Source organism: Siniperca chuatsi, linkage group LG20 (assembly GCF_020085105.1).
Source record: "Siniperca chuatsi isolate FFG_IHB_CAS linkage group LG20, ASM2008510v1, whole genome shotgun sequence".
NCBI lineage: Eukaryota > Metazoa > Chordata > Actinopteri > Centrarchiformes > Sinipercidae > Siniperca > Siniperca chuatsi.
The window spans coordinates 4,394,851-4,417,418 of record NC_058061.1 but is presented as its reverse complement, the minus strand read 5'-3'; the positions used below and the strand labels follow the sequence as shown (position 1 = coordinate 4,417,418).

Below are 22,568 nucleotides of genomic sequence, written 5' to 3'. Positions count from 1 at the left end.
AGTTTCTTCAAATGTAATTTTGCAACTGTGTTTAAAGCAATTACAGCAACAATTAAGGTTCTTGTGTGGTATTAACAGCTAAAGTAGATAATGGTGTCAAGAAATTACATTGTGACACTTGACTAGTAAAGCAGCTTCCTGTGTCTCTTGCTAAATAATGATTTAATGCTGCTTCTGGAGGTAAAATCCTACCTTACATGGACGACCCTGAAGTTATTCAGTAAGACTTTCCGTGTCTCTTCGGCATTTTCACTGAGGTTCTCATCTTGAAGGATGTCTGATACAAACAGCTCACAGTCTGAAGGGAACAGAAAACACTGTAAGCATGGCATTCATGACGTGTTTTTTGAAGGACACAAATTCTGAATAATACAGTGCCTGACACAGAAATACTTTATAAGATCAGGTTTATGAAAGGTTTGTGAGAGACAGAACCCTCATTGTTTGCTCAAATGATGTACAAATATAAAATCCCATAATTAGGTGTTGCAGATCTGTCCTCCCCAAGTCTGATGGTCACTAAATATCATGACCTTGGAGTATAAAATTCAAAATAAATGTCTGAAAAGTTTAGCACTTTAGTAAAGTCTCACTGATGCAAATTAATGAAAATAAGGTCAAATATTCCAGCCGTTTTTCAAATTTGTTGGCTGTTTCTATACTGATGACTTGCAACTGAGATATTTAAGCTGCTTATAGTTTTACTACTACGTTGCTTCTTCAGGGCCTAAAAACATAAAACTACTCCTGTGAAAATGAAATCTAAAGACATAGAGTTAACACATTACGTTTTCAAGTGTCTGTAGAAAGGAAGTAGTTATGATTAATATTTTCTTTCACCATTGTATTGAACGGTCATATTAATATCACACAAGCAAGCTTGTGAAACAGGTTGGCCCACATTACTTATCTGATTCAATTTCTTTATGTCCTCGCTCACATATTACACAAACAGATCGACATATGCAAATGTTCTTTCAAAAGGCACTGTTTGCTGGCCTGGCAGTACATGCAAATGTAGTAAATGCCATGGTGCCACCATGTTGGGAACAGCTTACAGTACATCACAAAGGTCGAAAAATATTAGGTTTTTTATGTTCTAGTGTTTGCTTTTCTTTGTACAACTACGTGCGAGCATTTTCTGAGCAATAAAATACAGAATAAAAAGAAAGATGTGATACAATGTAATTGTTTAGGTCATCACTTCAAGTTTTTGTAACTGTATGTGTTCACAACCATTAAAATCATATCATTTGTACGTTTTAAATGTCATTTTGTTGTGATAAGCATGACTGCTTGTACTATATTGGCATAGTTACACTCTTCTTTAGTAACATGATTTAAAGATAAAACTGTACTGTTTATAACAGGCATTATAAAAAAAATATAAATAAAGACATTACCATCCAAAAGCCTCCTAATGTCGTTCGGGATTGTCCCCATGCCTGGCTTTTACTTTGGTTCGCTGACTTTTTAAACTTTTTCTGACCCTTCACACCTTGGTTTTTACGCCACAAGGCAGCCTATGCATACCTCTGTAATTCTGTTACAGCTCCATGACAGGAACAAGAGCCTGGCACACGCACTCACACACTCACAGACCAACTGGCACAGCATCTAACCACCTGAGTCCTCTTGCTCTGACTTCCGTGAATGCATCTAGATTTGCACAAAATGGGGTGGAGCAGGTGCGCAGAAGACAACTTCCTCTGCACTCTGGTTTCTCAGTCGAGGTTGATTACAAGGTTTGACTGACAATGAGAAAACCCCTCTGTCTGACCTACAATAACACTGTCCCAAAGCAAGCCTGAGTAGGAGCCATGATCCTGTACATTGGCTACCTTCAGCAGCATTGGACCCTAGAAAAACTGCCTGAAATAAAGATGTGAAGACAAAACACAAATCTCATGCACAGCAGGTGTTTGTGGTGAATCACAAAACAAGCAACTTGAAACACTCGAAAAACATGACAATGGAAACTTTCGGTATGACTGGTGACATGTATCTCTGCCCTCACTTTTTATGCTTTCCCTTGTGAATGTGCCGACGTTCATCTGTCTCATAATCAAATGGAAATACATAAGAGATCAAAGGATTTTTGTTTGTAAAACTTGCCAACCGTGTCCATGTCCATTTACATTTAGTAGTGCTGTAAATAATGCTAAAATCTCCATGATCATACCTACAAACCTTCAACCAAATGACCTGGGCTCACATGTCCAGGTTGGCAAGCATCTGGACTGTTGAAGTGTCCTTAAGCAAGACAGTGAATCCCTGCCATCTCCAGATGTGCTGCTCTGTTGCTGATCTTTTGCAGCCTGACCTCCCTGCAAAGTGGGAGGAGCAAACAGACATTTTCCCCCACAGGGATCAATAAAGTACCACATTATTTAATAAAATACTTGTCAGCAATATAGGATTCCTCTGAGGAGTTTCTTCAATTGTAAAAAAAAAAAAAAGCTTTTTAAATCTCAATATCAGGCCTGCATGTGGGGGGCCCCTGAGGTTCAAATGGGTTCCCTTGAAAAACATTTACTCAAACTAAAACAGTTGAAATAATATCTAATATCACTCTGAAATCAAACACTGTACCCAGCAGCACAGAAACTACTGAGAGAGGCAAGCAGCAGGCCAGCATACTGGACACTGGTGTGTTGGAGAAATTATTCAGCATTACTTTTACATCAAGCGCAGGAGTCAACCCACCTTTCTGCCCTCAGCATGGACATGTTCAAGGCCTTGTAACCCTGATAACCCCTTTTGTTTTTTACCCTAAAAGCCTGTGCCAAAGTAATCCTCCAGAATTAGAGTGGAGAGAGTCAAACAATGGTGGCTGGTGTATACAGTATGACCCAGTTTTGTGGTGAAACAAATAACCGCCTATTGGTGTTTTGAATAATTTATTCCAAGCATTTCATCATAATTTTTCATAGTCACAAATATAGCCTGTTTACTCTACTAAAAGTCGTCTAAAAGTGTTCAAAGTCATATTTTACAGAGCCTTAGCCTAAAGACAAGCCCTAACCATTTCACACTTACAAGCAACAGCTGATGGAACATTGTCCTAGCTAATTTAGCTAATTCAAGTCATTAGAAAATGTTAAAATTTAATCTTTCAATTAAACGTATTTGGGTTCTCTATTTGATCACTGGCTAGAGGTCATACTTTACCCACTTTTTTGTTTGTTATCACTGCAGACTAACCTAGTGAAATCATCTTTTACCGTGGAGCTATCACACTGCTGCTAACCTGCTAACCTAATTAACCTTAGCCCGGAAATGGTCATTTAGCGCCATTATTCTCTTATTTTAGGTCATTCACTGTGTCAGTTTCCTGAAAGCAAATGTGGTGCTTACCTGAACCTGTCTTCAGACAAAGTGTAACGGTTTTAGATTGACATTATGCTAACTTGTGGCTAACGTTTTTTCCAACTTATAGCTAATATACTGTTAGCTAAATTAGCTTAACTGACGTGATTGGAGGCCATTAGCAGCTAGCTTGTTTAACCTGGTAGCCCGTTATAATTAGCTAACGTTAGCTTGTTTGACATTAATCTACCTGGTCTCTGAAGGAAGCCGACGTTCCTCCTCTAACAACAGTATTTCTGAGTAAGTTCATATATTTACCACCTAACGTTACAATAAAGGTGGAAATTAGTTTTAAAAAGTGTTTTTACTTGAATGTGCCTTGAATGTACATTTTCTACTGCTTTTGTGCGGGTGATGCATTCAATGACTCATATCCTCCCTATCGGTTAATGAAGTTGTAAAATCGTAAATCAGAGTTGTAGTACATTCAGACGATGTTTTTACAATGATTTCAATTTTTATTTTAACTACGTTTTTTCCACGACGTTGATAACAACCTGTAATGCTATCATGTAATAGAAATCCAGTGCCTTAAAGGTAATAAAATATTTTTATATTATTTTGATGTTTTAGCTAGGCCATACAACAATAAAAGATATAACAGCTAAGGCTCAATTACTTAATCAGATTTTCAAATTGATAAACATTATCTGCACCCTAAACAGCACATCTTGTCAAACTGGGTATCAGAAATTCTCATTTTCACTGTTTAAATTACAGTATTCACCACTTCGATTGGTCTTTTATTTATGCTTACAAACTAATTAGGTTATTTCTGATAACAAATGGATGCAGCATCACTAAATTGGTCCCTCACTGTATCTGACACAGCATAGATGAATGGTTTATATTCCCAGTAGAGGGTGAACAGCAATGGGATGGATTGGACTGGGCTTTTATTTACACGGTTGACATTAGTGTAGAGGAGGTATTGGTAATAGTAGTAACAGAAATAGTGGTGGGTCTGACTATCGCCTTATTGATCCTTGTAGTACTGAAACACTACAAGGAAAGTCATCAAGAAACCAAAGCTCAATCAGACACTGCTCACACTGCATCGACAGAATACACCGGATATCAATCGAGGCTATGTTGGACTCAAGTTATATTTGTCTTGCCTTTTTAAAATACAGGACGTGTATTCAAGCTCACAAGATAATTATTTCATATCCTAGGCAACATCCCACAGACGCGTACACAACATTAATTGCTATTTCACAGACTAACAGGCCTGAGTATTTTAACAGAAATGGGTCTTAATGCAACATTTTGAATCATGTCTAAATTGTAAGAAAATAAAAGGCTGTGTCTATGGATAATTTGCCCATTGGGTTTATTTTTTATTTTTTTTAAACAAATTTTGTTCCTGCATTCCAGAGACATGTAACACAGAAAATAAGAAACTTATAAGAAATAAGAAAATGTTTTGGAGGTGCTGTAATAATCTCGAATGGTGTGATTCAACTTGTCTTCTCTTCTCTTGAATTGAAGTAAAAAGTGACCCTGCTGTTGCATTTTTACTATTAAATATTTCCCACATAGCAAAAAAGCAGTTTCCTTTCAGTGCATATTTAAATCATTTTCAGTATTTCATGGTGAATGCTATTTTTCTGATGGTCTCCTTCACTGTCACTTCTCTACAGGATGCCACGGGGTCAGGGCGAGTTGAATCCCATGTCAGAATTGTCCCCATGTTGACCTGCGCCTGACTGGCCTCCCAGCAAAAAGCCCCTGTGAAGGTAAGAGGAACTGGGGTCCCCTCCCCTGGAAAAGAGGTTCCCTCCCCTTGACAGCTCCACAGAGTCCCAGCCACCTGCCTGCTGGGTCAGCCCCATATGAAAAGGGAAGCCCTTTGTAATCCGACGGGGATTACACCACCCAACAATGCACCGCTGAAAGAGCGACAAAAGCCCTGTATCAAACGCTGCTGAGGGGGAGCAAGGCTATGATCTCCCGCTACTACCAACACTGACTCCTCCGCCACCTCTCATCTCCCCAAGAGGCTCTCCCCCTTTAGCATTCGCTGCCTCTGTCCCCCTTCTGCCCTCTCATCTTTAGGATCTGGCCTTTTATCAGCGCATTCCTTTTCATTTGCATTGCGGTGTGGGGAGGGACAGCAGGTCTCTCTGATCTGATAGAGCCAGGAGAGTGAGTCAGGAGGATCCTCAGGGCATGAAGGGTGTGTGTGTGTTTGAATGTGTGTATCCTGTCCTGCAAACACACACACACACACACACACACACACACACACCCACACTGCATTGTCAAGATAGGCAGAAACTCTTGCAGTCCAGTGGGACAACTAGTGAAGCACCCATGCCTGTCTTTCAGGCTCTGTTTGTCTTTATCCTTTTTTCACAAAAGGAAGTGCTATGGTTTTTGCTCTAAGTGAGGAATTAATTTCCAAAAAGCTTAAAAATTATACAAAAAAATTAGGACTGAAGTTGCAGATTATACTATTACTATTTGTTTTAAAACCTCGGCATAAATCACTCTGGAAGAATACGTGTCACCTTTTCCAATAGCAAATATCTCAAGTTGGTGCTCAAATGTCACCCTAATTTAAACATGTCACAGCATATTCAAACCCTTGATAAAAAAAAAATGTAAAAAAAAAAGGTGTTTGGCCTGATTCTTAAGGGTCTGTTGTAAATGTTTGTGTTGCTCGAGGAGATAAAAAGAGGTAGTTTACTTTTCGGATTTCCTCAGAATCATTGTATTCCCAACCCACCCATTGCTCAAACACGTCAGTGTAGGGGGGCTTTGGTGGCGGTGAGGTAAAAAGTGATGATAGATTGAGGACACAAAAGACAGAAGAGCAAATGTGTTGAGCTAAATCTACAACCTTCAGTTGGCCACATATTGACTGACTCGGGGGGTTACCTCAGCTTGTACTCAAATCAGTGTTAGCCCTGAGAAAATTGAATATAAAATCATTCAAATTGTATTATGTTAGGATATATGAGCCATTTCAAAATATTAATTCAGCATTATTTGAGGTGTCTGTTAAGGATAGCAGTTACAGCTAGCAGTGCGTTGACTCGACTGAGTGATTACATACCTCTATTACATGTGATGTATGAATGTATGAGAGGGACCTATTTTTCATTACCAAGACGTTGTCCCTAGAGGCAGTTGTTAAAGAAAAATCTATGAATTATCCCCCTGGAACAACTGGCCCTTGTCATAAGCTGAGGAGAGGGGAAAGGGAAGGGAAAGGAAGGGAAAAGGGAAGCACTATTGATAGTAGTGGGATTGAGAGACTGGAAGGACGCCAGAAGAATGTGTCTGCCTGTGCATGTGATCCTGCACACTGCCGCCTCTCCCTCTGTCCAGTTAATTGGAATACAAAGCAGAGTGGGGTCGACGAGAGAGTGGTGAGGACGAGGAGGAGGAGGGGAGCTGCTGTCTGTCTCCAGCAACGCTCAACCTTCACTGCTCGCTGGGAATTGACTGGGGAACCAGCAAGCGAGACCGACACACTGTCACTGGTAAAATGAACTGTCACCTTGCATTTCTCAACCTCCTGGCAGCATCGAATTGGCCGCTTTGAACCATGTGACGTGACACTGATTGAGTTCTGGTTTTCCCCTCCTGGGCTCTAAAGGAAGAAGCCGGTTTAATTTCAAGTGTACAGGCTCTCCATGCAAAGCATCCAGGCAGGGGGGGACATCAGTGTCCGGGCAGCGAGCGTCACTTCCGACCTGTATCTTTACACCAAACCTTTCATGGGCGCTCTATTCTTCCTCACCACCCCTCATTATTTCATTGTGCTGCTTCGTTACTCTGCCTCTCAGCCGGTCTTGTTTTTCTTACGGCATATAGTCATGGCGGTCTGACAGGCACACGGAGGAGGAAAACTATTAGGGGTAGCCATTTGGATCCTGGAGGCAATCCCAGGGAGTATTAAGACGTTAACCCTGGCCAAGTCACTTGTCTCTCTCAGTTACTATGCTGATGGAGTGGGGAAAGGATGCAGTCGCAGGGGGACCCAGGAGGCTGGGGCTTCAGGTCGGCTGGCGCTTCCAGATCCAATAGAGCCTGACTCAGATGGGGGATGGTTGTCAAGAATCTCCCACCCTGGGCTAAAAAGAGCCTCAGTGCCATAACAAAGGAAGAAGAGAGTGTGCCATTCATAACTAGGCAGCATTTCTCAAGGCTTCAGCAATAACAGTGGGGAAATTATGGGAATTAAATGAATATTGGTAAAAAAAAAATCTATAGAATAATTTCTTTAATCTCCAACACTTCTTAAAAAGTGCTAAAAAAGTATAGGCTAGTTTTCATTAAAATTGTTATTAACATAAAATGTATGGATATCTAAATGCATTGTCATGTTTAACCTTTTAACCCATTGATGTTTGCACCTTGAGCGTTGTCACATAACCGTTGGGTGTCGAGGATACCTTCTTACCTTCGTCTGCTGTAATGATTCGATTTTCCAGTTTTTACTTTTTACTAGAGCTGCGACAATTAGTCAATTAATCAATTAATCAGTTAGTCAATCAACAGAAAATTAATCGGCAACTATTTTGAGTAATCTTTCAATATATTTTCAAGCAAAAATGCCAAAGATTTGATGGTTCCAGCTTCTCAAATGTGAGAATTTGCTGCTTTTCATTGTCTGACATTATAGCAAATTGAATATCTTTGGATTTCGGACTGTTGGTCGTACAAAACAAGACATTTGATGACATCACCTTGGGCTCTTGGAAATTGTGACCAGCATTTTTCCCTGTTTTGACTAATAAAAAAATAAAAAATCTGCAAATGAGTCGATAATAAAAATAATCGTTAGTTGCAGCCCCACTCCTTAATTTTCAGTATTTCTTTGGTCAGCCATGAAATGCCTTTCTGGACCGTAATAAAACACCAAGGACAATGATGGAAATATGACTTTATCATTCTACACCTGCAAAGGTCTGATGTTTTATTTTCTGAATATTATCAATATTGCTCTGTTTGGTGGAAATTTCTCTCTTACACTTCAGCAGATGCTCCTTCAACTCTCCATTTATCTCTGCGTCCTGTCAGCGTACTAGAGTATGTCCTGTATACGTGATAGATAAATGGTGTTAACCTAAATAGCTGTGTTTGATATTTGCCAATAAAAATGACTCCTCTGTGGTATCTTTTAGATGACCAACCCCCCGTTACCCCCATGAATACTGTATCTAGTTTCCCTTTGAAGCCCTGGGACCCTGCAGAGTGACATGCGACAGAGGAACTGGTAGAAAACCAAGGAAGTGAGCCTGGCAATAGACTTGTAAAAGAGCCTGCAACAACTGCAAGCAGCATGGGGTACAAACAGCACTGGGTTGACCTCAAACAAAGTGCGGGCGGGGGGGGCTGGCTAAAGACGTGTAAGATATCTGAGGAGAAAGAGGTTGGCTGCTGCATCTATCAATAGAACAGTTGTGCAGTCAGGTGTCAGGAGTTTTTGATCATTTTTGTGACCCTATAGGATCTTCCTTCTTGTCCCCCAGTGTTCATTAACCATTTTCTGCTGCTCTCCTCTCCTTGCCCTACATTCGGCAGAAGGCAAAGAGGGTTACGCTGATCCGAAGGTGGAAAAACATCCTCCTCCTCTCCCCCAGCTGAACATCTGTCTCCGTGGTGTTGGCTGCAGCACCGACTCTGACACCTCCAGATGGAGAGCCCGCTGGGAGCGCTGAGGTATTACCTACAAAGATGGCAGGAATCACACCTCTGGAATGAAGTCCCACACTTGTTTTCTGCACCGTCCCCTTTTTTGTTGTTGAATCTGTCACTATTCACCATATCGATTGTCACCTCCCCAGTCCTTGGCCTTGTGACTCATGTGAAGAGGAAGCTTTTGGCTTATAAAGAAATGCATGACAACAAACCTCTCAGCCCTTTTCTAATTTACAGTAATGGGCTGTATGGTATTTCAGCTGTAACTTCTATTAGTGGAACTGTATTAATTTTTAATATAGTTGTGAGAGAACTGCATACTCATGCAGATATATTTCAAATGATTGCTGATTTCCATTTCCTAGAAACATGTTTTTCAGAGGCCCCGAACTTATTACAGTTTTTAGTTTGCACAAACCAGAACATTGACTAAATGGCCTATAATCTCTTTAGTCTACATTTTAAAAGCAATACCTGCAGAAATCTAAAGTACGAGAGTCTTAGAGTTGACTTCCCCAAGCCACTCTGGTGTCTTGACAGATTGACTCTGCAGTCATTTGTGCCTGAACTCTGTGTGAACCTCAGCTTTAGGAAGAAGGGCACCAACAGGCCAGAGCTGCTGGGGCAGAAACTGTGTGCGCAAACCCAACACCCAGTGCAAATATTGAAACTGCTGCCCCTGTAGCATCAGATGAAACTATGTGGTCAGGTCCGGCAAACGTTTAGCTTAAGGTGAAGACAGAATGAGCACTGAAAGGTTAAATTATCAACTTAGTTCCTCTGTTCTCAAAAGGGAAAATGTGGTTGTTTAACGAAAAGTATTTAACTCAAATTATGTAAAATACAAGTGGATGTCATTGCAACCTGTGTCAGCCGTATCCAAGCAGAATTTGGGTAACAAATCAAGGGTGAGACCTGGCTCCCTGGAGTTTGTTGTCATGTTTAGAGCCCCTGGAGGTATTTCAGGGTGAAAAGGTCACTGGGAACCACCCCATGTGTTGTGAAAGATTCCTCTTGTCACATTATGCAAGGGGACTTTGGTGAGATTATTAATGGGAGTAAATATAGAAAAAGAATTTTAATGTGATCCAAAAACAGTCATATTTAGAACAATTTATTATATACATATACATTTTTTTTTTAAAATAGGAGGAAAAGACTTTGTCAAAAGGACAAATTCTGTATCAAAAGTAAACGTTTGATTGGATTATCAGCATTTGTTAAAGCCTAAACATTTTCTTTTTACATAAACAGCAAATACAACATTTGTTTCCATTTTACAGACTTTATTAAGCTAAATTATTATTAATTATTAACAGTTGTTGGAAAATACCCTGTAAATAAATAGTGCAAACAATGACACTGAGTACTTCAGTGCTCCAACACAAAACATAGCATGGGCTTATGAAAGGAAGGATACAAATACACAAACGGATGAAAGTTTCTCAGCATCCAGTTCAGAAATCAATGCACCATAAGCACATAAGCAGACACAGACATACAAGTCCACATGCATGTTCACGGTTTTTCTGGAATGGTGGAAAACTGCTCAGGCCCCCACAGTCTTTTATTTTATTTTTTTTAAGTAACATCATGGTTCACTGTCTTTCCCCTTTGCCTTTGGAGAGGTGTCAGGGCCAGAGAGTTTCTCCACAGGCGCCGGAGTGTTGACCAAAACGCAGCCCAGTTTCTCGCGTTTCTTCTGCTTCATCCTGCGGTTCTGGAACCAGATTTTCACCTGCGTCTCGTTGAGCTCCAGACTGGCGGCGACCTCCACCCTCCGTGCCCGCGTCAGGTATTTGTTGAAGTGGAACTCTTTCTCCAGCTCGGTCAGCTGCTTGGTGGTGAAGTTGGTGCGGATCACGTTGTGCTGGCCGGGAACCCCGAACTCCGACAAGACAGCTGTGGAGAGAAATTGATGAATGGATGATGGAGGAAAAACATGAGAGTCATGGAGCTGAAGCATGGTGTTTAGAAGTTAATGAAAAACGTGAGAATGAATAGAAAATGTTCAAAACATTAGTCGCCAAATAAAAATTTTCAGAACAATTTAAAACACTTGGGCTTCATTATATGAGCTGATTTGTGTTTTGACGCACTGTTTACGCGCTGTGGGTCAATATTACCTTCAGACGCCTCATGGGTTCTCTAAATAGCCTAGTTCTGATTTTCAAATCTGTCCAAGGAGGAACAAAACAAACCTGTTTTAGGGGGGTTCCTCTTCACCTTCATCCAGTCGAATGTTTTAGAAGTTTCCTCCACATGGTCCAAATCCTTCTCCTTGCTCTGTGCCGGTAGCCTTGTGTAAACACTCTCTGAATATTCTTGCAGCCTCTGGTCCCCGTTACCAAAATGTAGGTACTGGCTGCCCGTTGCAACTCCAGGCCCACAACTGTCCCCGGTGTAGGGAGCCATGTTTGTTGCATGAATGAAGCTCCGGTCCTGCTCGGGTGCGAGGCCGTACTGGTGATGTCCGTACTCCAGAGGTGACCCGTACATGGAGTTCCCCGGTGTTGCAAACTGCAGATCCAAGTTGACGTGTGCCTGGTGGTGCAGAGGGAGGTTCGGGGTCTGATGTGGCGCAGAAGTTGCAGCAATTAAGCGCCCGTCCGGTGCGTAACTATCACTTGTTGCGCACGAGTTGGACGACATGTATCCATGGTTCAAATTGTGGTATCCGGCCTTGGCACTAAAAATATTTGCTCCCCGGTTGCACACGGGGTAGTCTAAGTAGGAGTTCATCCTGGACCTGGGCCTATTGTTTGTTCACAACTGATCAAGACTGAGCAGTCATTAATCGGTGCTCCCTTTGCCCTAACCTTCTAGGTAGTATGTCAAAGCTGTAAAACTGCCTTCCACCCTCATATCACCTTCCTGACACACCATGTGACCCGCTAAACGCCAATGGCAAAGGACCTACAGCACTCTGTCAAGTCTGCAGGCTCGTCCATCAAACGGCTCGCATTTACATGACAAATGCTTCAATCAAACTCGCTCATCCATCTGATAAGAACACAAACATCAGGAGACGTTTTCAGGCTACAGTGTTAGAGGAGCTCAAAATGACAAATGAGTGACAAAATTAAAAAAATAATGACAGTATATGTGTAACATAGTAGTAATAATGTGGATTTAGTGTTATGAATGTTATAATAACGATACCCTCCAAATAATAGAAAATAGGGCAGGCATGCATTAATATTGTCTTGAAGATATTGTCAAAAGTTACTACACAGACTGCTAAATTATTCTTTTGAACAAACCCGAATGCCACCCAAGGCAAACACAAGTAATAATACTAATGTTTCATATGTGTTAACCTTTTTTTAATTTATGGCCTATATGCAGTTTTAGCGGTGATACTATTTGTTTTTCTGTTGTGCACTAATTTAGCTTAATTGAGGCAAAAAACATCACGTTTGAGAAGGAAATGTGCACAATGAAAACTCGCTATAAATGCATCTAAATATAAGTTTGGTCAAAAGGTGCATTGGCTTGTTACCAAAACATTTCTTCGGGCTGTCCGCAACATGAATCCTGCAGACAGAGTGACTGAAAAGCAGCGCAGTGAATTCAGTGATCCATCATGCCCTCTTTTTAAAGATTGACAGCTTGTGTGGCCCAATTTGCCCATAAAAGAACAAAGACGCATTTAAGAAGCATATAGCCTTTTTTTTTCTGGCTTCTTTTTTTTTTTTTCGTGCTTGAGAGTTAACGACACCAAGACTATAATGTAATATCTTCCAAAAACCTATCACATCCACACTCATCCGTAAGGACCCTGTAATTAAGTAAGAGTTAATGTGATGTTATAGACCTCAAGTGCTAATTAAGCTTTAACCAAAAAAAAAAAAGGAGGACATTTGCCATTTTTCCTGCGTTTTGGCTGCATTACAGTCGTCTTTTCTTTACTGGCTCTTAGAGGAGTGTTTGCTCTGGAGAGTCTGGTGGGGAAATCTCAACAAATTGCGTTTATTTATGTAGCTGAAATAACAGCAGTGAACACTGTAATTTAAGATACAGGGCTGGATTACAGCATTTCCTAATGTCTCTCTGGGAAAAAAATATTAGAAGAGGCCCACGCGTAAAAGTTAACTCAACAATAGATATAAAATGCACAAGATGAATACATATGTATAAATACAAATAAATTAGACCTGAGACTAATATTTAGATGAATTAGTCCAATAAATAAATATATAATGAAAATGCATGCGTCAGGACAGATCAGTGAAGTCTTCTTCTATAAATTTACATCTTGTCTGCTACAGATGAGTCAGTTTTGGAGCTTGCATGATTCTGTCCTGAGTGCAGCTCTGTGAGAAATATGACCCGTTAAGATCCACATTAGGGTCTGTTGTGTGTGAGGTGTTGTACTGCATATTAAACTGCGGGCCGTGCGTGAAGCCCGGAGCTGGGTATTTGGAGTATTCTGCCGGGTACGCGGGCTGGTGTTGTTGGGACTTGAGCGGAGGGGAGGCCGGCTGGTAATCCCCGCCCAGATGGACATAACCCAGGCTCGACAGAGTGGGGCTGCCCGGGGCGGAGGGGGAGGAAAGGGGTGAGGAGGAGGAGGTGGTGGTGGTGGTGGTGGTGGTGAGGCCCTGCACTTTCTCATCCTTCTTCTGCTTCATCCTCCGGTTCTGGAACCAGATCTTGATCTGCCGCTCCTGGAGGTTGAGCAGGCTGGCCATCTCCACCCGCCGCGGCCTGCACAGGTAGCGGCTGAAGTGGAACTCCTTCTCCAGCTCCACCAGTTGCGCGCTCGTGTACGCGGTGCGCGTCCTCTTGGAGACCGGGGTCGCGCTCGGACACTTCTCGTTGACGGTGCAGTCTGTGGAGACAAACAGCCAGGAAGAAAGGCAGGTTGACCGGGTTGTAACCACTGGGTGACAGCGCTAAATGGGAGGTTTTTCCTGTTTAATGTATGACTTCAAGACCATTCCCAATAGTTTTCTCTGCCTGGCTGCTTGCTGTTTATTGTTTAGGTGTTGCCAAGGCAACACATAATGGGGATTGTGGGAATTGCGTCCAACAATGTAAAATTACATCAAAATCATATATTAAAAACAATTAGAACAATTTAAATCGATCGACAGGCAAAACAAAACAACAGCAATAATCTCAGTTCATCTAAACATCCATATTACTAAGGCTGTATTTGTTTACTGCCAGTTTTCTGTTTTATTAATTGACTGTTTATTTTATTCATGTTATACTACACTGTTAACAGCATGTATGCTCAGCCAACCCAACCTGTATGAATGAAGGTTAAATAAATAAATATAGGCTACATTTAGACAAATAGGCATTGAAATAAATCAACAACAACATGGAGGGAGAGGGGAAAGACACAAACAGAAAGAAAACAAAGCCATCACTACTTGTGGTGTTACACAAAGATGGTGTGTTACAGGCGGACAGTTTGGGACATGGACTGAGAGGAGCAATGGTGACCAGGAGTCTGTACTTTTAAGTTTAGCTCGCAGAGTTGCTGTTATCTTTTCAAAAGTGGTGTTAAAGTTCAGATGTTAAGGGTAATAACTGTAAAGGCCTGAGACAAACCTGTAGTTTTGGGTTATATAAGAACACCTGACTTAAAGGGACAGATTAATACCAGGCCTTTTATGAAAGGTGAATCATATGAACAATGTTTTCTCTACTGAAATCCCATGTTTATAGTTAATTAGTCTTTCTGTGCCTTGTCACGTTTAACTTCTTATGTCCCAATCATTTCTGTTATTTCAATTGTTGTTGTTGTTTATCTCTTTAAATGGCATGATGTGAGCCCAAACACTGAGCCAAGGTGTGTGTTTATCCCTCTGCTACACGTCTGCTTGATTAATAGCCACCTGACCTTTTGAACCTGAAAAGGAGAAAATATTAAAGCTCATTTCCTCAATTAGGAGCTCGTTAATGAAAAGGCCTCGTTTGAAAACAATCGCTGCCTTTTCCTTTCTGTCATACAGACCTGCGATTCTCCTGCCGTGTTTCTGATCTGAGTGTCTGGACTCTTTCATCCAGGGGAAGATCTTTTTGCTCATAGGAAACTTGGGGTTTTGCTGTTTTGGCCTCCGGGGGAACGACTCCGCTTGTGCGGCCGCTTGACGAGCGCACGCAAACCCACTGACATCCTCCGAGGAGCCGCTGAAGAAGTCGTGGTGCTGGATGTTTTGCGCCGCACTGGTTTTCTGCATTTCCATTAAATGTGCGCCGGGGACCCCTTTGACCTTCTGACGGAGCGCTGGCAGCCAAATGTCACATGGCAGGTTTCCAGAGAGCCCTGGGCTTCTGGCCTGAGAGGATCCAGAGAAAAAGACGGAGACAGAATCAGGGAGGAGACTACATGATCCATCTTATCAACTCAATAGTATGCTGACATGAATAGCAAGCCTCTCCAGGCCAGAGAGGCAACGGGAAATTAAGAGTTTGGTGGAAAGAAACCCTCTGAAAAACACAAATTCGAGGATAATCTTGTAAAATCTGGGCAGAAATTCAATAATGTTCCTGTTGTTTACCCCTAACAGTTAGTATAGACCTCACGGGCCTACAATGAGGCTCATTTTATTTTTCATTGTGTTGTAAAACAGCTAAAACAAAGGATATATTATGATGGTCAGGTTGTGAAACGAGGTTATTTCTTAGGATTTAAAAAGGACGAGATAACAAATGAAACACTAATAATAGCAGCAAGAACAAATGGCAAACAGTAATACTAATCAGTCCACACACAGACACCCAGACATGATCAGGCCAATAAAAAGAAAATACATTTAATATAGCCTAAATATAAAAGTAAATACATTCTTTGTATTCTTTTTTCAATAGTGTTTTTCCTGAAATTGCATTAAGCCTGTGACTGTTAATAAATAACAGCCTTTATTCGGTTAGCCTAATAGATGGTCCTGTCCTGTAACATTTTCAAGGAGAAAAATTAAATGTATCACAATCTACTAAAAAAACCATCCATCAAACACAAAATAATACAGAAGTCCATTGTGCGCTGCAGCTGTTTTTTTGCTCTGAACTGAAACAAAACGCGATAAAAACAGAACCATCTTCTCACCCAGTATCTTAATTAAATTTAATTCCTCCGAAACAGAACAGAATTATTTTAAGGACGAAGAGAGAAGCAGTGAGAGAGAATAAGTCTGGAGGCATGCAGCTTTATGAACTCTGGTTGAACCGCGGCTGGAGTCAGGCTCGTAAATCATAAAGACACATAACCCAGTCCGCTGCACAACACCCCGGCTGCCTTACCTTCACACCCTACATTCATCCCGCACTGAAACAATCCTCCCGGAAAACAAATGCACCGGTTTCCCCTCACCTTTTTTAATTTTTTTATATAATTTTTTTGTGTGGAAAACCTCCCAGATTAGAATAATCCCCGCAGAGAAAGCGGCTCTCGCATTAGATGGTGTGGCGGTGATGGTGGCTTTGCATGCCAGTGGGGTGAAGCAGAGTGGACAGTGTTTCTGCAGCTCAGACCGCCCTGCATAGCGTTTCTGCACACAGTGGCTGCGTGTGTGTGTGTGTGTGTGTGTGTGTGTGTGTGTGTGTGTGTGTGGAAAAAGAAACCGTTTCTGCTGATCATGCAAGCTCACTTTCATATATGGCAATAACCCCTGCGATAAAGATAAGACATTGCTTTTTTTTTTTTCTTACGCTTTTCTATACGGCAAACTGGCTACCTGTACACCTTTATGGCAATTAGAGCAGAATGAAAATCCGAAAAACATTAAGGTGGCTTAAGAGAGGGCAGGAAAACCTGAATATTTTGGCAGTGAACCCCATTTAGATAAGGAAAATGGTCTGTTAAGAAGACGCCTCCCACCACCAAAATGACCCAAAAAGCTGCTAGTTTTTAATTTTATTCCGACACGTTCAGGTTGCATTTTCAGCCCTGAAATCACAGTTACATAAACACACAAGCAGCTACTTCTCCGTATTGTTTAAACAGTCCTGGGAACTTGTCCAGCGTTGTAATAATAAATTCAAACATCCCCTGTAGGACCGATGCCAGAGACGCCATTAATAACCCAGGCAAAGAAAGCCATCAGTATTTAGCCTGGGCTTTTACACACTCACAAACCGAGTGCATTGCGTCTGGTTTATGTAATGAGATTTTTAATTTAAACGAGTGATCCGATAGAGTCGTCTTAAAAAAGGAGAGGGGGGGGAGACGGACAGGGGTCCGCATGCAGGAGGCCTGGACCAGGAGCCGCTTTGGTTCACATGGTGACCGTCAGACTGCTGCAGGGGATCGATTGGCGGCGCTTTGATCTCACGTGTCGATCGCTCTGATTGGCTCCCGAAAGGTAATATTTAACTAAGTAGCGTTAATTAACGCAAATGACCACGTTTGATCTCTGAGCCGTGCACGTCGCCCAAAGGATCTGAATACAGAGTGACCAGATCTAAAGTGGTTTGTCCTTGCGTCCAAAAATAAAAGTTATATAAGCCTCTTCTGTCACAGCTGCAGCATGAGAAAGCTTGTTTAGTTTAATTTGAAAGACCAAGATGAGTAAAGTGTCTCTATAGCTTCACATAAAAGATCAAAACAATGTGTGCACGTTGCCGGTTTATTAGGTACACGTGGCTAAAGCTAATGCAGTTCAACCCTGCAAAAATGCTGCGTCGCTGAGCTTGAAGATTCATTATTAACCTGTAGGAAACAGCAGTTTGACGCACACAAAAACAAGATCCACTTACTGGAAATTATCAGGAGCTTTCAGCCACATCCCGTGGGTCTTATTGGCTGGTTTCCATGGTTATCGTGGAGTAAATAACTGAGATAACTCGCTGATGGTCATGTGATGCGTGAAGCTCTGGAAAAACGTCATGGAGGCTGTAGCTTGGGGTGCTGTTGAATTGTATTGAGAGGTGTTTCTACTATTTTGTCCCCCTCTTTATTACTGCATATTAATGAAGATACATAGGTGTGCCTAATAAACTGGTAACTTATTGTACATGCGCCATAAATCTCTCTGATAGCCTATATGGTGCTATAAAAAGTGGCATATAAATACAGAGAACATCAGCAATGAGTGCGCATCTGATGTATGAGCAGAGAGGAAGAGGAGGAGGCTTGAGGGGGAAATGCAGATGGACTGAGACGATAAGTCAGTGTAGTGAATGAAGACGTACAGTATAAATATAAATTCATGTGTAATCCATGTGGCCTGTAGTGGGTGACACACAGTTATCATTCAGACGTGACAACATCCCTGAGTTTCGCTTTACATCCCATCTTCATCACCACGAGGAGCGCCATGCTGCCTGTCCGATTTGTGATGGACATGTACACACACACACACACACCCCCACCACCACCTTCCTCACCCCACACACCCACCACCACCACCTCCACCCCTCCATTCAGTCTGCAGGCCTGCTGACAAATGCAACCTCTCTCGTCAGTTAGCTGCAGGACCCACGTGTCCACGAGGAGGAGATTTATGGCTCTGAGTTCATTCAAAGACAGTTGAATCAACAGCAGCAGCAACTTAATTCCCCACAGACAACGTAAGCAATGAAGCAAATAAATAAATAAACTAATAAATACACAAATAAATATAATTAAAATACAGTTAAAATTAAAAAAAAAAAAGACCAGCTGAATCATGTGCAAAGTCATAAAGACAACTTCATTTTCCACATCAAAGAAAACCTTTAAACAGGAGCTTTAAATCACCAGGTCAGGCCTATAACACTTACTGCTTTATTTAGCATTCATAAGCAGCATATAAACATTTAATAAATGGTTTATAACACACTATAATGTAGTTGTAAGCAGATACAAGTGTTTATTAATGTATTTGTCAACTCCTGCAAGTGGAAGCTGGTGTATAAACAGATAATTAATCATAATAAAACACATGAAACACAGTTGTAATAATATAAAATACGTCTTTAAAAGGATAGAATTATAATTGCTGACAATAATAGTAATAATGGACATTTAAAACTGACCTTATATCTGCTTACACCATGAATTAGATGTTTGTCAGCTGCTAAGAAATGCTAAATTATTCCCTCAAGTCAAATCTGCACTTCTGTTATCAACACAGTCAAAATAAACTTACTTTTTTCTTTTGGGTCTCATCTTCGCATCAGCACAGATTCTCAGTCCAGTCTGTTGGTCGTCTGTTGGAGCTGTTTGTTGGGGAGGTCCTCCTCACATTTCCCTGCAAACTAAAACTCCTCCTCGACTACAGGCAGTGCAGTGAAAAGAAGATAAATGACGTGCCGAACAATGCCCCACATTGAGGCCCTGTCCTGCAACTTTCACAGATGTCATATTCTCCAACAATGTGCAGCTAAAAGAAAAAAGAAAAGAAAAAACACTCAAAGAAGCGTATGTAGTCTGGTGAAGGCCTGCAGCTCTGTTCGTGAACACTCCCCCGCAGAACCCCTCTCACAAAACCAACATTTTTAACACACATTACCAGGCAGAGAAAACATCAAATATACAGCAGGGTCCGTATTAGTTGCCATAAAATTATATTATGAATTATTAAGTCATCAGATGTTTGTTTGCACAGACGGACAAACAGAAAGCAATTAGGATTTTCTTGGTTTTTAAATGAGTGTTTTTCTTTCCTTCGAGGTGAAGTGTCATCACCTACATACTCCCCAAGACGCGAACTTGTGGCTGCTGCTATATTTACACAAATTCGGATCTACAGGGTATATATAGATGACAGGTCGTCCGCCTCTGCGTGCATGCGGACGGCAGCTGCAGCCTCTTCAATTATTAATAATGTCCAAATATTTAAAAACAATACACTCAGATTTAAGAATCATCTTGTCTTTAGATCTTGTCTTTAAACGGTACCTCTTTCTAATAAGGCACCCTTTATGAAGGGTTCATAACTTACTATTAACAGCTTTATTAATGGTTAATGAATCATTTTTGATCCGTTAGAAGCATGAATAAGAACAAATTCTGGGTTGTCAGGTTGTGAAAAATCCAAACAGCTCTTGTTTGTCCCTTTCTATTTGGTAATAACGCAGTTATAAATGTTGGTAATCAATTTATAAATGCTCGTGGGTTTCTTATTTTCCAGTAAGCCATCAAGTCTGCAGTTATAAATGTTAATAGGTCATTGATAAAGGAGTTTAATCCACAATTCTACAGTTATAAACTGTAATAAATGGATCTAATCCACAAAGTCTCCAGTTAGAAATGTTGATAAGTCATTGATTAGGGGGTTTAATCCACCAAGTGTACAGTTATTAATGTTAATAAATGCATTTTGTGAGTGCCTGTAGCCCTTCTAGTCAAAGGGAGTTTCCACAACCTGCCAACCCAAAAGTTGTTATTATTTGTGGCTTACAACAGATCTATAAAGCATTAGTTAATGATTAGTTACTTTTTAACCATTAATAAAGTCATTTGTTGAAGGTACTACCAAAAATATACCCTACATAGGTTTGGACAGATATTTTACAACTACATGACTTTATATTATGGCGATCTCATGGGTTATTTTTCTGTAATAGTTGCTAAAATAAATCAAACATGTATTAATTCAGTATTTATTTACACATTATACATTATGAGCCACTTAAAGGAGCGATTTGTGTCACTGTCCGAGGCTACAGATATGTACATATACAGGAAGTGATACTATGTGTAGCCTACATACGCAGTAAGTATGTGTATGTGGTCTTTTACCCATTTTTTAATATTTGTTGGTCCTCAAACCAGAGTTTCATCGCCCTTCAGGCGCACAGTGGTGGAAGAAGCACTCAGATCATTTACTTAAGTAACAGTAGCAATACTACAATGTGAAAATACCTAATTTCAAGTAAAAGTACAGACGTATTAGCAACAAAATACTCTAAGTATCAAAAGCAAAAGTACTGTATTACAATTTAAAAATTGTATTTCTTTTTTGGACTTTTCTCTACTCTTTGATTATTTGATTATTATTTTAAATATTGGATAGTTTTAGCTCTCTGGGCCTCAAACTGTCATAAAAATGAAAGTTTAAAGGGGGAAAAGTTTCTTTGGAGGAACTGCTAAAACCCCAGACATCTGAAACGCGACAGCTACACTTTTTGTAACAGGCCACAAGCCAAAAAAGGTTGGTAACGTTCATCTTTAACAATGTATTAGCTGTAAAACCTCTTTTTTTTAATGTAAATTCTTAATCTGAAAAGTAATTATAGCCGTCAGATAAATGCAGTGGAGCTTATAATACAGTGTTTGCCTCAGAAATGTAGTGGAGTTTAAAGGAGCATAAAATGGAAAGTACAAGTAGCTCAAAAAATGTACTTTAGTGCAGTCAGTACTTGAGCAAATATATCAGCTCCCACAGCCTCCAAAGAGAGCCTGACTCTCAGCTCAAAGTCTCGGGGATTAAAGGTTTATTCCCCCCACTCAGCCTGGACAAACCTAAAGAGGTGACTAATAAACGCGCTCGCAGGGACGCTGGTTGTTCTGTGTCGTGCTCTGTAACCTACATGCCCCTGATGATAAGAGGAGGGGGCGGCAGAAAAAACCCATCCATCATCCGCCGGGCCGGTCTGAGGCGCCCTCTGCTGGCGGTGCAGCTGCATTACATCACCTCACAACAGACAAACACAACCTGCCAGATGTTGAGCATCCCAAAAAAACCGTCCAAGGTGACATTTGTTTTCACGGATTTCATCATTCTGATCAAACGAATGCGTTGAACTCCGCGCGAGAGGAGGCGGATTTTAAAATCACCGTCGACGTGAAGTTTTGACTCATTTTGCTTATTCGGTTGTAAAAAAAATAAATTCAGTTTTCTCGTTTGCATTTAATTTTAGAACTGACCTGGCAATTCATTATTCACATTAACTGCGTCGAAACCGAAGCTCCATCAGGAATTAGTGTTTAAATATATTTTATTTAAAAATATAACTCATATGCGGTTAAAAAAAAAATGTTTGTGACGCTTCATGGTGGCTTTTAAACCTTATCACTTACTATATATCTTGCACCGCTTTCTATACGCATTTTTAAACTATCAAACGAATCGCAGAGCAAAGCAGAGCAGACAAAAGAAGAACAAAAATCGGTTTTTACGCAGTGTTTGTTTTTTTTTTTTAATCAAAACCACAGCTCCTAGAATTTGAAATATATTAGAAATAAATACATCTAATTCTCTCATTTGCAAAACACAGACTGTTGTTTGTTTAAATTTAGTTTTTTTTTTTTTTTTTTTTTTTGCAGATCTGAGTCTCGGTCGTGACAGTGCAAAGTCTGGCAGCAGTGGCTTCCTCCTGACGCATCTGCGGCTGCAGTCTACACCGTCTACTGACCCAGCGATGATCCCCGCCGCCATGAATTATGCATGAGATCCGGGTACAGATTACCCCTATCAATATGCAATACTCATTACGCTGGTTAAATTGCCACTTAATAGTTATGAATATGTGGGAAATGTCTGGGACCCATATAGCCCACCACTGGTTTTAACTTTTATATATATATATATATATATATATATATATATATATATATATATATATATATATATATATATATATATATATATATATATAAT

General features: G+C 40.6%; 3 protein-coding genes and 1 long non-coding RNA gene across 10 annotated transcripts in view; 1 reads left to right on the top strand and 3 right to left on the bottom strand.

The window, feature by feature from the left end:
• skap1 (src kinase associated phosphoprotein 1) overlaps positions 1–3,232 on the bottom strand; it is a 34,241-nt gene extending 31,009 nt beyond the window's left edge. Inside the window, exons 1-2 of one of the 3 annotated variants that reach the window (XM_044180075.1) lie at positions 3,205–3,232; positions 193–298 (exon numbers count right to left, since the gene is read on the bottom strand). In XM_044180075.1, coding sequence (XP_044036010.1) covers positions 193–298; positions 3,205–3,217 — 119 coding nt within the window. In that variant the 5' untranslated portion in view covers positions 3,218–3,232. Of the gene's footprint in view, positions 1–192; positions 299–1,403; positions 1,659–3,204 lie in introns of those variants that run through there. The other 2 variants (XM_044180074.1, XM_044180073.1) reach the window with 2 other exon arrangements.
• Positions 3,233–3,319: 87 nt separating this feature from the next.
• On the top strand, positions 3,320–22,465 carry LOC122868243. Of its 2 annotated transcripts, XR_006376061.1 has the most exons (4): positions 3,320–3,609; positions 5,013–5,108; positions 8,908–9,045; positions 22,235–22,465. It is a non-coding gene; the product is annotated as an uncharacterized LOC122868243 (long non-coding RNA). The 2 variants fall into 2 exon arrangements; XR_006376060.1 differs by lacking the exon at positions 22,235–22,465 and having other exon boundaries at positions 3,326–3,609; positions 8,908–9,969.
• Positions 10,123–12,056, bottom strand: hoxb1b (homeobox B1b). Its single transcript, XM_044180083.1, has 2 exons — positions 11,226–12,056; positions 10,123–10,926 (listed from the first exon to the last, which is right to left on the bottom strand). The coding sequence occupies exons 1-2, from the start codon at positions 11,764–11,766 to the stop codon at positions 10,616–10,618; spliced, it is 852 nt and encodes a 283-aa protein (XP_044036018.1). The 5' UTR covers positions 11,767–12,056; the 3' UTR covers positions 10,123–10,615.
• Positions 12,981–19,662, bottom strand: LOC122868230 (homeobox protein Hox-A3-like). 4 transcript variants are annotated; one of them, XM_044180093.1, is made up of 3 exons: positions 19,113–19,662; positions 14,996–15,320; positions 12,981–13,858 (listed from the first exon to the last, which is right to left on the bottom strand). In XM_044180093.1, exons 2-3 carry the CDS (start codon positions 15,225–15,227, stop codon positions 13,290–13,292), a joined length of 801 nt encoding a protein of 266 aa, XP_044036028.1. In that variant the 5' UTR covers positions 15,228–15,320; positions 19,113–19,662; the 3' UTR covers positions 12,981–13,289. The 4 variants fall into 4 exon arrangements, with proteins under 4 accessions (XP_044036028.1, XP_044036031.1, XP_044036029.1 ...); XM_044180096.1 differs by lacking the exon at positions 19,113–19,662 and adding an exon at positions 17,740–18,605; XM_044180094.1 differs by lacking the exon at positions 19,113–19,662 and adding an exon at positions 16,285–17,717.
• Positions 22,466–22,568: the final 103 nt, after the last annotated feature.